Genomic DNA, 12651 nt, shown 5'->3' with positions numbered 1-12651 from the left:
CTTCCTGTAGCATCGGGTGGTGTAGGTGTCCTGGAGGGCAGGTAGTTTGCCCCCGGTGATGCGTTGTGCAGACCTCACTACCCTCTGGAGAGCCTTACGGTTGAGGGCGGTGCAGTTGCCATACCAGGCGGTGATACAGCCCGCCAGGATGCTCTCGATTGTGCATCTGTAGAAGTTTGTGAGTGCTTTTGGTGACAAGCCAAATTTCTTCAGCCTCCTGAGGTTGAAGAGGCGCTGCTGCGCCTTCCTCACGATGCTGTCTGTGTGAGTGGACCAATTCAGTTTGTCTGTGATGTGTATGCCGAGGAACTTAAAACTTGCTACCCTCTCCACTACTGTTCCATCGATGTGGATGGGGGTGTTCCCTCTGCTGTTTCCTGAAGTCCACAATCATCTCCTTAGTTTTGTTGACGTTGAGTGTGAGGTTATTTTCCTGACACCACACTCCGAGGGCCCTCACCTCCTCCCTGTAGGCCGTCTCGTCGTTGTTGGTAATCAAGCCTACCACTGTTGTGTCGTCCGCAAACTTGATGATTGAGTTGGAGGCGTGCATGGCCACGCAGTCGTGGGTGAACAGGGAGTACAGGAGAGGGCTCAGAACGCACCCTTGTGGGGCCCCAGTGTTGAGGATCAGCGGGGAGGAGATGTTGTTGCCTACCCTCACCACCTGGGGGCGGCCCGTCAGGAAGTCCAGTACCCAGTTGCACAGGGCGGGGTCGAGACCCAGGGTCTCGAGCTTGATGACGAGCTTGGAGGGTACTATGGTGTTGAATGCCGAGCTGTAGTCGATGAACAGCATTCTCACATAGGTATTCCTCTTGTCCAGATGGGTTAGGGCAGTGTGCAGTGTGGTTGAGATTGCATCGTCTGTGGACCTATTTGGGCGGTAAGCAAATTGGAGTGGGTCAAGGGTGTCAGGTAGGGTGGAGGTGATATGGTCCTTGACTAGTCTCTCAAAGCACTTCATGATGACGGATGTGAGTGCTACGGGGCGGTAGTCGTTTAGCTCAGTTACCTTAGCTTTCTTGGGAACAGGAACAATGGTGGCCCTCTTGAAGCATGTGGGAACAGCAGACTGGTATAGGGATTGATTGAATATGTCCGTAAACACACCGGCCAGCTGGTCTGCGCATGCTCTGAGGGTGCGGCTGGGGATGCCGTCTGGGCCTGCAGCCTTGCGAGGGTTAACACGTTTAAATGTCTTACTCACTTCGGCTGCAGTGAAGGAGAGACCGCATGTTTCCGTTGCAGGCCGTGTCAGTGGCACTGTATTGTCCTCATAGCGGGCAAAAAGTTATTTAGTCTGCCTGGGAGCAAGACATCCTGGTCCGTGACTGGGCTGGGTTTCTTCCTGTAGTCCGTGATTGACTGTAGACCCTGCCACATACCTCTTGTGTCTGAGCCGTTGAATTGAGATTCTACTTTGTCTCTGTACTGGCGCTTAGCTTGTTTGATAGCCTTGCGGAGGGAATAGCTGCACTGTTTGTATTCAGTCATGTTACCAGACACCTTGCCCTGATTAAAAGCAGTGGTTCGTGCCTTCAGTTTCACACGAATGCTGCCATCAATCCACGGTTTCTGGTTAGGGAATGTTTTAATCGTTGCTATGGGAACGACATCTTCAACGCACGTTCTAATGAACTCGCACACCGTATCAGCGTATTCGTCAATGTTGTTGTCTGACGCAATACGAAACATCTCCCAGTCCACGTGATGGAAGCAGTCTTGGAGTGTGGAGTCAGCTTGGTCGGACCAGCGTTGGACAGACCTCAGCGTGGGAGCTTCTTGTTTTAGTTTCTGTCTGTAGGCAGGGATCAACAAAATGGAGTCGTGGTCAGCTTTTCCGAAAGGGGGTGGGGCAGGGCCTTATATGCGTCGCGGAAGTTAGAGTAACAATGATCCAGGGTCTTTCCACCCCTGGTTGCGCAATCGATATGCTGATAAAATTTAGGGAGTCTTGTTTTCAGATTAGCCTTGTTAAAATCCCCAGCTACAATGAATGCAGCCTCCGGATAAATCGTTTCCAGTTTGCAGAGAGTTAAATAACGTTCGTTCAGAGCCATCGATGTGTCTGCTTGGGGGGGGATATATACGGCTGTGATTATAATCGAAGAGAATTCTCTTGGTAGATAATGCGGTCTACATTTGATTGTGAGGAATTCTAAATCAGGTGAACAGAAGGATTTGAGTTCCTGTATGTTTCTTTCATCACACCATGTCTCGTTAGCCATAAGACATACGCCCCCGCCCGTCTTCTTACCAGAAAGATGTTTGTTTCTGTCGGCGCGATGCGTGGAGAAACCCGCTGGCTGCACCGCTTCGGATTGCGTCTCTCCAGTTAGCCATGTTTCCGTGAAGCAAAGAACGTTACAGTCTCTGATGTCCCTCTGGAATGCTACCCTTGCTCGGATTTCATCAACCTTGTTGTCAAGAGACTGGACATTGGCAAGAAGAATGCTAGGGAGTGGTGCACGATGTGCCCGTCTCCGGAGTCTGACCAGAAGACCGCTTCGTTTCCCTCTTTTTCTGAGTCGTTTTTTTTTTTGGTCGCTGCATGTGATCCACTCGGTTACACTGGTTGTAAGGCAGAACACAGGATCCGCATCGCGAAAAACATATTCTTGGTCGTACTGATGGTGAGTTGACGCTGATCTTATATTCAGTAGTTCTTCTCGGCTGTATGTAAAGAAACCTAAGATGACCTGGGGTACTAATGTAAGAAATAACACGTAAAAAAACAAAAAACTGCATAGTTTCCTAGGAACGCGAAGCGAGGCGGCCATCTCTGTCGGCGCCGGAAGACACTGGTATTCACACTGGTATTCACACCCATTGACTTGTTCCACATTTTGTTGTGTTACAGCCTGAATTTAAAATGTATTAAATTGAGATTTTGTGTCACTGGCCTACACACAATACCCCATAATGTCAGAATGGAATTATGTTTTTTTAGAAATGTTTTCAAATGAATTAAAAATGGAAAGCTGAAATGTCTTGAGTCAAAACGTATTCAATCCCTTTGTTATGGCAAGCCTAAATCATTTCAGGAGTAATCATTTGCTTAACAAGTCACGTACTAAGTTGCATGGACTTTTGAATGACTACCTCGTATCTGTTCCTCACACATACAAGTATGTGTACACTCTTAGGAAAAAAAGATGCTATCTAGAACCAATAAGGGTTCTTTGGCTGTCCCCAAAGGAGAACCCTTTTTGGTTACTATTTTGCATGTAGAACACTTTCCACAGAGGGTTCTACATAGAACCCAAAAGAGTTCTCCCTGGAACCAAAAAGGTTAGCCTATGGGGACAGCCAAAGAACCCTTTTTTCTAAGAGTGTAAGGTTCGCCAGTCGAACAGTGAATTTCAAACACAAAGACCATGCAGGTTTTCCAATGCCTTGCAAAGAAGGGCACCTGTTGGTAGAGGGTACACAACAAAAAAAGCAAACATTGATTATCACTTTGAGCATACTGAAGTTATTAATTACATTTTGGATGGCGTATCAGTCACTGCAAAGATACAGGCATCCTTCCTAACTCCGTTGCCGGAGAGGAAGGAAGCCGCTCAGGTAGTTGACCATAAGGCAAGTGGTGACTTTAAAGCAGTTACAGAATTGAATGGCTGTGATAGGAGAAAATGGATCAACATAAGGATGGATCAACATTGTAGTTACTCTACAATACTAACATAAATGACAGAGTGAAAAGAAAGAAGCCTGTACAGAATAAATATATTCCAAGAACATGGATCCTGTTTGCAATAAGGCACGAAAGTAAAACTGCAAAATATGTGCAAAGAAATGAACTTTATGTCCTAAATACAAAGTGTTATGTTTGGGGCAAATCCAACACAACACATTTCTGAGTACCATTGTTCATATTTTCAAGCATGGTGGTGGGTATGCTTGTCATCGGGAATGATGGGTATGCTTGTCATTTTTAGGATAAAAAGAAACGGAACAGAGCTAATCACAACATCTTTGAGAAAAACCTTGTTCAGTCTGCTTTCCAACAGACACTGGTAGACAAATTCACCTTTCAGCAGGACAATAACCAAAAACACAAATTGTTTACCAAGATGACATTGAATGTTTGTGTGGCCTAGTTACAGTTCTGACTTAAAACGGCTTGACAATCTATGGCAAGACTTGAAAATGTCTGTCTAGCAATGATCAATAACCAACTTGACAGCTTGACAAATGTGTGTAATAAAATTGTGCAACATTGTACAATCCAGGTGTGCAAAGCTCGTAGAGCAGTGTTTCCCAAAGGTAAGCACGTTTTGGTTTTTTCCCTAAAACTACACAGCAAAGCTTGATGATAAATTGATTATTTGAGTCAGCTGTGTAGTGCTAGAGCAAAAACCAAAATGTGCACCCCTTGTGGTCAGGAGGACTGAATTTGGGAAACCCTGTCTTAGAGACTTACCCGGGAAAGGTGATTATAATGGGTGCGAATTTTTTATGTATTTCATATATTACTGTATTTCATTTTCAATACATTTGTAAAAATTTCTACAAACATGTTTTCACTTTGTCATTATGGGTTATTGTGTGTAGATGGGTGAGAAAACAATAACAATTTAATCAATTTGTAATTCAGGCTGTAACACAACAAAATGTGGAATAAGTCAAGGGGTTTAAATACTTTCTGAAGGCACTGTATAGCGTGTTAAGTAGTACTGTTTTCACCTAGTAGCAGTCAACATCTGTAGTCACACAAATGCAAAACAAGCCTTTCCATGTTTCCAGGTTGACAAAAGTAACCAATGGTCAAATGATATGTAAATATCTAGGTCTTGGGTTGAGAGTTCTATGTTAAAAAGTAGAACAAGAGAGCCTCTAGTTGTTTTTATTTTAAGTGTATTTTAAGTGTTGTTTGTTTCTAATCTCTTTCAGTGGTGAAGAAAAGTCGCTGTAAATGTATTGTGGCCTTAATTCTAAGTGTCTTAGTTCTCCTTGGGGCAGCTGGAGCGTTGGTTTGGTATTTCTGTACGTACAGTCTCCTTTCATACAGTATCTCCATTGATGCTCTTGACATAAGCTGACATATTAATAATTTTGACATTATTTATATGCTTTTTATAAAAAGACTAGGTTGACATAAGCAAATTCAACTTGCGAATTCATCTTGCTATCCAAATACACAGTTGTCTACGTAGTTTATAGGTGTATCTGGAAGCAAAGGAAAATTACCAAGTAGTTCTTAATCATTGAAAAGGCCAAGAAGAGCAACCTTATAGTCATGGTCAGAGCTGTGATGCCTTGTCTTGTGTGTGTGTGTGTCCACAGTGTCCTACCAGTGTGTGTTGGGGAGGTCCTGTAGCGAGGGAGGTGTGTGTCTGAATGCCTCTCAGTGGTGTGATGGCATCAGAGACTGTCCAGGAGGAGAAGATGAGTCACAGTGCCGTATGTCTCCACTCAATCATGTTAATCATTATAAACTCAGCAAAAAAATAAATGTCCCTTTTTCAGGACCCTGTCTTTCAAAGATAATTTGTAAAAATCCAAATAACTTCACAGATCTTCACTGTAAAGGGTTAAAACACTGTTTCCCATGCTTGTTCAATGAACCATAAACAATCAATAAGCATGCACCTGTGGAACGGTTGTTAAGACACAAACAGTTTACAGACGGTAAGCAATTAAGGTCACAGTTCTGAAAACTTAGGACACTATAGAGGCCTTTATACTGACTCTGAAAAACACCAAAAGAAAGATGCCCAGGGTCCCTGCTCATCTGTGTGAACATACCTTAGGTATGCTGCAAGGAGGCATGAGGACTGCAGATGTGGCCAGGGCAACATATTGCAATGTCCGTACTGTGAGACGCCTAATACAGCGCTACAGGGAGACAGGACGGACAGCTGATCGTCCTCACAGTGGCAGACCACGTGTAACAACACCTGCACAGGATCGGTACATCCGAACATGACACCTGCGGGACAGGCACAGGATGGCAACAACAACTGCCCGAGTTACACCAGGAATGCACAATCCCTCCATCAGTGCTCAGACTATCCGCAATAGGCTGAGAGACGCTGGACTGAGGACTTGTAGGCCTGTTGTAAGGCAGGTCCTCACCAGACATCACAGGTAACAATGTCACCTATGGGCACAAACCCACCGTCGCTGGACCAGACAGGACTGGCAAATAGTGCTCTTCACTGACGAGTTGCGGTTTTGTCTCACCAGGGGTGATGGTCGGAATCGTGTTTATCGTCGAAGGAATGAGCGTTACACCGAGGCCTGTACTCTGGAGCGGGATCGATTTGGAGGTGGAGGGTCTGTCATGGTCTGGGGCGGTGTGTCACAGCATCATCGGACTGAGCTTGTTGTCATTGCAGGCAATCTCAACACTGTGCATTACAGGGAAGACATCCTCCTCCCTCATGTGGTACCTTTCCTGTAGGCTCATCCTGACATGACCCTCCAGCATGACAATGCCACCAGCCATACTGCTTATTCTGGGATTTCTTGTAAGACAGGAATGTCAGTGTTCTGCCATGGCCAGAGATGAGCCCAGATCTCAATCCCATTGAGCACATCTGAGACCTGTTGGATTGGAGGGTGAGGGCTAGGGCCATTCCCCCCAGAATTGTCCGGGAACTTGCAGGTGCCTTGGTGGCAGAGTGGGGTAACATCTCACAGCAAGAACTGGCAAATCTGGTGCAGTCCATGAGGAGGAGATGCACTGCAGTACTTAATGCAGCTGGTGGCCACACCAGATACTGACTGTTACTTTTGATTTTGATCCCCCCCCCTTTGTTCAGGGACACATTTTTCCATTTCTGTTAGTCACATGTCTGTGGAACTTGTTCAGTTTATGTCTCAGTTGTTGAATCTTGTTATGTTCATACAAATATTTACACGTTAAGTTTGCTGAAAAGAAACACAGTTGACAGTGAGAGGACGTTTCTTTTTTTGCTGAGTATACATACAGTATGCTGTTGACCGACACTGTATTCAGGAACCCACTGTTAAAATAAATGTAGATATGGGGGTTGTTCACACTTTGCTATGGTTAATTATATGATTTTTGTTTTCATGCTTTTCTCCCTGAACTGAACGCTGTTCTAACATCAGTCTCTACTTTCCAGTACGCCTTCATGGGTCTGGTTTTGTGCTGCAGAGTTACTCATCAGACAGTCAGATGTGGAAGCCAGTGTGTGCTGATAACTGGAATGACAACATTGGCAGGGCCACCTGTCAGCAGATTGGATACAGCAGGTGGGTCACCAGGAGATATAGGATCACATACTATACATATCATAGAGTATCATTTGTGATCACGTTCAAATAAAATCTTATTGGTTACATTCACGTGGTTAGCAGAGGTTAATGCAAGTGTAATGAAATGCTTGTGCTGCTTGTTTCCGACAGTGCAGTAATATCCAACAAGTAATCTAACAATTCCCCAACAACTACCTAATACACACAAATCTAAAAGGGATGAATGAGAATGTGTACATAAATATATGGATGAGCGATGGCCGAGCGGTATAGGCAAGGTGCAACAGATGGTGTAAAATACAGTATATACATATGATATGAACAATGTAAGATATGTAAACATTATTAAAGTGGCATTATTTAAAGTGGCGTTGTTTAAAGTGGCCAGAGATTTTGTCTCCATGTGGGCAGCAGCCTCGATGAGTTAGTGATTGCTGTTTAGCAGTCTGATCACTTGTACAGAAGATTATATTATATTCTGTGCTAAACATTTTGTACATAACATAAATAATATTTGAGGGGCTGACCATACCTATCTCTGTTTCCAAGTGGGTCCTATGTTCGGTTCTCACAAAGAAACCCAGGCTCCTTGGCCGTTGATGGCTATATGAAGCTGTCAGGCTTTGACCCTCATTCCCTTCTACAGGGGCAGCTAACCAGCAGGTGACGAGAACATGAATACATCTCATTCAGTCCAGCCTTTTTTTACAGTATAAATACAGAGTAAATATACATATTATATTATTTACAGAGTAAATATACCAGCATTTAAAAATATAAAATACCTTTTTTGAGTGGTGGGGAATAAATAAAAATAGTCTTCATGTATTGAATTTTCTGTTTTTACATACAGAACTTCTGTAAACCTTTATATGACTCTCATGATGTAATTTCCTCCTGCAGTCCCTACTGCTCATTACAAGCAGTCTCCCTGCAGTGTATTGGTAAGTCATTACTTTACCTTAACACGGATTCTCTGCACAGACACAGCTGACCTTCAGGTTAGGACAAAGCTTATAGAAACTCAGTCAGGAAGGGGAACTCAACAGAAGGAGTTATTTGTATTATAGGCAGCAGCTACTCTTCCAGGGGTTCAGCAAAATTAAGGCAATTATACATTTTTTTAAACATTACAATACATTTACAACAGATTTCACAACATATTAAGCATTTGCCCTCAGGCCCCTACTCTACTACCACATATCTACAACACAAAATCCATGTATACGTGTGTGTATAGTGCGCATGTTATCGTGTGTTTGTATGCATGCGTCTGTGCCTGTTTGTGTTGCTTCACAGTCCCTGTGTGTCTTTTTATGTTTAAAAAATATATAATTGTACTGCTTGCATGAGTTACTTGATGTGGAATAGAGTTCCATGTAATCAGGGCTCTATGTAGTACTGTGCACCTCCCATCGTCTTTTCTGGACTTGGGGACTGTGAAGAGACCTCTGGTGACATGTCTTGTGGGGTATCCGAGCTGTGTGCTAGTAGTTCAAACAGACAGCTCCATGCATTCAACATGTCAATATCTCTCACAAATACAAGTGGTGATGAAGTCAATCTCTCCTCCACTTTGAGCCAGGAGAGATTGACATGCATATTATTAATGTTAGATCTCCGTGTCCATCCAAGGGCCAGCTGTGCTGCCGTTTTCGGAGCCAACTGCAATTTTCCTAAGTCCCTCTTTGTGGCACCTGACCACAGGACTGAACAGTAGTCCAGAACTAGGGCCCAAAAGACCTGCCTTGTTGATAGAGCTTTTAAGAATGCAGAGCAACGCTTTATTATGGACAGACTTCTCCCCATCTTAGAAACTGTTGTATCAATATGTTTTGACCATGACAGTTTGCAATCCAGAGTTACTCCAAGCCGTTTAGTGGCCTCAACTTGCTCAATTACCACATTATTCATAAAAACATTTGGTTGAGGTTTAGTGAATGATTTTTCACAAATACAATGCTTTTAGTTTTTTTTATATTTAGGACTAACTTATTCCTTGCCACCCATTATGAAACTAACTGCAGCTTTTGTTAATTGTTGCCGTCATTTCAGTCGATGTGGTAGCTGATATGTATAGTTTTGAGTCATCCGCATACATAGACGCTTTACTCAGTCAGTGGCATGTCGTTAGTAAAGATTGAAAAAGGTAAGGGGCCTAGACAACTGCCCTTGGGAATTCCTGATTCTACCTGGATTTGTTACTTTACTGACTTTATTGTCCCCATGGGGAAATTGTGTTGCAGTGCCATGTATACGTTTAAAGTGGCGTTTAAATACAAAACAAATTGACAATACAACTTTCATAAGTTACATACCAATAATAAATGACAAGCCTGCTGGCCTTACTGGGTCAATAGGAACATTAGCTTGAGCTATTTAGAGTGATATCTCACCTGGCACAAATTATTGACTAGTTCTGTTTTCCTGCCGAGGCGTGCCCTACTCCTAGAGGGGAGTAAGTTCAAAGTCTGGGTACAGGGGGTGGCTTGGGTCTAAAATGATTTTTGTAGTCTTGTGGAGGGCCCTGACCTTAAAGATCTCATCCAGGCCTGTCTGTTTGACTCCATGTACCTTGCTTGCTGTGGTGATAATCCTTCTCAGCATATTTCTCTGGCTGACGGTGGCATTGCCAAACCAACAAATACAAAAAGTTTAAATACTCTCAATGAAAGATTTGTAAAATAGAGTCCGTATAGTACAATCAATATTTTTATCAGCCCAGAATTATGAGAAAGTACAGTTTCTATTGACTCTTTTTGTAGATCAGGTCTGTACATTTACTCCACTGAAACTTATTGTCCAAGAGGATACCCAGATATTTGTATTCCTCTACAATCTCTATGTTCTGACCACTGATAGATGTTGCAAAGGTAGGTGTTGTACACTTCCTGAAGTATATGCACATCTCTTTGGTCTTGTTGGTATTGAGGACCAAGTGTGATTCGTCACACCACTTTACAAAGTAATTTAGGACCGGGCCATGGTGTTCCTCATCATCATGCAACAGGCTGATCAAGGCAATTTCATCCGCAAACTTAACGAGGTGTCTGTCAGGATGGGAACTAGTACAACTATTAATGTACAAGATGTAGAGGAGTGGGGACAAAACACATCCCTGAGGAGATCCTGTGTTGGCTTACTTTGACCCACTGTGATCTCTGGCTCAGGAATTCCAACAGCCACAAAACCAGGAGAGGCTTCCATTAAAGAACACCCTCTGTGTTCTGTTAGAAAGGTAAATCTTTAACCACAATATAGCACGGGTGTAAAGCCATAACACAAGGTTTTCCAGCAACAGACTATGAACGATAATGTCAAAAGCCGCCCTGAAGTCTAACAAAACAGCCCCCACAATCTTTTTATCATCAATTTCTCTCTGCCAATCATCAGTCATTGTGTGTAAGTGCTGTGATTGTTGAATATCCTTCCCTACAAAACGTGCTGAAAGTCTTGTCAATTTGTTTACTGTAAAATAGCTATGTATTTGGTCAAACACAATTTCTTCCAAAATTTTACAACGGATTGCTGATTGGTCGGCTTTTTGAGCCAGTAAATGGGGCTTTACGATCCTTAGGTAGGGATAATAACTTTTGCTTCCCTCTAGCCCTGAGGGCACACACTTACTAGTAGGCTTAAATTGAAGATATGGCAAATAGGAGTGGAAAATTGTCCACTATTAGTCTCAGTCATTTTCCATCAAGTTGTCAGACCATGGTGGCTTGTCATTGTTGATGGACAACTATTTTTTCATCTCTTCCACACTTTACGGAATTTAATTTGGTCAGATATACTTGGATGTATAGTGTCATTGTTTGTTGCTGGCAGTCACATGATTTCTGAATTTGCAGTACGTTTGCCAACGGTTGTACAGACATACCTATTTGCCATTTATTTTGCCTCATCCTTCTCAACCATACAATTTTTCAATTCCTAATCAATCCACGGGGATTTAACAGTTTTTACAGCCATTTTCTTAATGGGTGCATGCTTATTAGTAACTGGGATAAGCAATTTCATAAATGTGTGAAGTGCAGCATCTGGTTGCTCCTCATTACACATCATGGACCAACAAATATTCTTTACATCAACATAGGAATCACTACAAAACGTATTATACTGTATATTTGGCCCAGCCTTTGGAACTTTGTTTTTTCTAGATTTTTCTACTATATTGTGATTACTACATTCGATGGATTTGGATACTGCTTTCAAACACATTTCTGAAGCATTAGTAAAAATGTGATCAATACATGTTGATGATTTCATTCCTGTGCTGTTTGTAACTACCCTGGTAGATGAATTGATCACTTGAACCAGGTTGCAGGCGCTAGTTACAGTTTGAAGCTTTCTCTTGAGTGGGCAGCCTGATGAAAGCCAGTCAATATTTAAATCACCCAGAAAATATACCGCTCTATTGAAATCACATGTATTTCACACGTCATCCAGATGCTTACTGTTAGCACTTCCCACAAGAATGGGCTTTAGGTGAGGCAGATGAACCTGTCACCATATTACTTCAACAGTATTTAACATGAGATCCTCTCTAAGCCTTACAGGAATGTGGTTCTGAATATAAAACAGCCACACCTCCACTTTTGGCATTTCTGTATTTTCTGTAGATCTTATAACCATGCATTGCTATCAATGCATCATCAAATGTATTATCTGAGTTTCAGAAATTGTCAGAATATGAATGTCATATTTCATGAACCTTGTTTTTAAGCTGTTAATGTGGGCTATTTTTAAACACTTTTCTGGGAAGCTTTAATGTTTTTCTTGCTTTACTGGAAGCATAGCAGAGGTAGACATGCTTTGGTTATTTACAGTATGTTAGTGCAGGTTTTGCTCCTCACAGTGGAGATTCCTGCTTGAGCAGACCACCTCAGTGTTAACAGTATAACTCTGGTTCATAGGCATATGATTACTGCATACAATAGCTGTAGAATGAGCAGAGGCATTCAGGGCAGTGAGGAACATAAATAAGTTACTTACATTGTGTCTTCCAACGCCCCCAGAATAATGTACATTTGCTGAAGCATTATGACAACTCAGCGACACAATGGTTGATAAGTCATTGTCTCAATGCAGCCTCATAATGCTGTGAAAGGATACAGGAACCCAAATGATTTGGGTGGATCCCATCCTCATTATTGACAGGAGATTGACAACCTTCACATTTAGATTATCAGTGTTATATGTAGCTGGTTTACTACTCTGGTCTATATCTTGACCAGGCACTTTGGGTTGGCTGTGGAAAAATGAAGATTATATAGTTTCTTAAGTAGACAACCAAACTGAAGTAAAAATACTAACTCTAAAAGTGCCATCTGGTGGAAATGTTGACCCCCTCGAAACCCTATTTTTGATCGTTCTGAAATTGTAGGCCTCTGTCAAACAACTAGTTAAAGACAAAAA

At 42.5% G+C, this 12651-nt stretch overlaps 1 protein-coding gene across 3 annotated transcripts in view; it reads left to right on the top strand.

The window, feature by feature from the left end:
- The window catches only part of LOC112257807 (transmembrane protease serine 2), a 31451-nt gene that overhangs the window by 11579 nt on the left and 7221 nt on the right, over nt 1-12651 (top strand). For all 3 annotated transcript variants that reach the window (XM_024431665.2, XM_024431667.2, XM_024431666.2), the window contains exons 5-9: nt 4900-4992; nt 5293-5409; nt 7101-7230; nt 7783-7896; nt 8137-8177. In XM_024431665.2, the coding sequence (XP_024287433.1) occupies nt 4900-4992; nt 5293-5409; nt 7101-7230; nt 7783-7896; nt 8137-8177 (495 nt within the window). The remainder of the gene's footprint in view (nt 1-4899; nt 4993-5292; nt 5410-7100; nt 7231-7782; nt 7897-8136; nt 8178-12651) is intronic.

Source organism: Oncorhynchus tshawytscha, linkage group LG09 (genome assembly GCF_018296145.1).
Source record: "Oncorhynchus tshawytscha isolate Ot180627B linkage group LG09, Otsh_v2.0, whole genome shotgun sequence".
NCBI lineage: Eukaryota > Metazoa > Chordata > Actinopteri > Salmoniformes > Salmonidae > Oncorhynchus > Oncorhynchus tshawytscha.
This window is presented reverse-complemented; position numbering and strand designations above follow the sequence as displayed.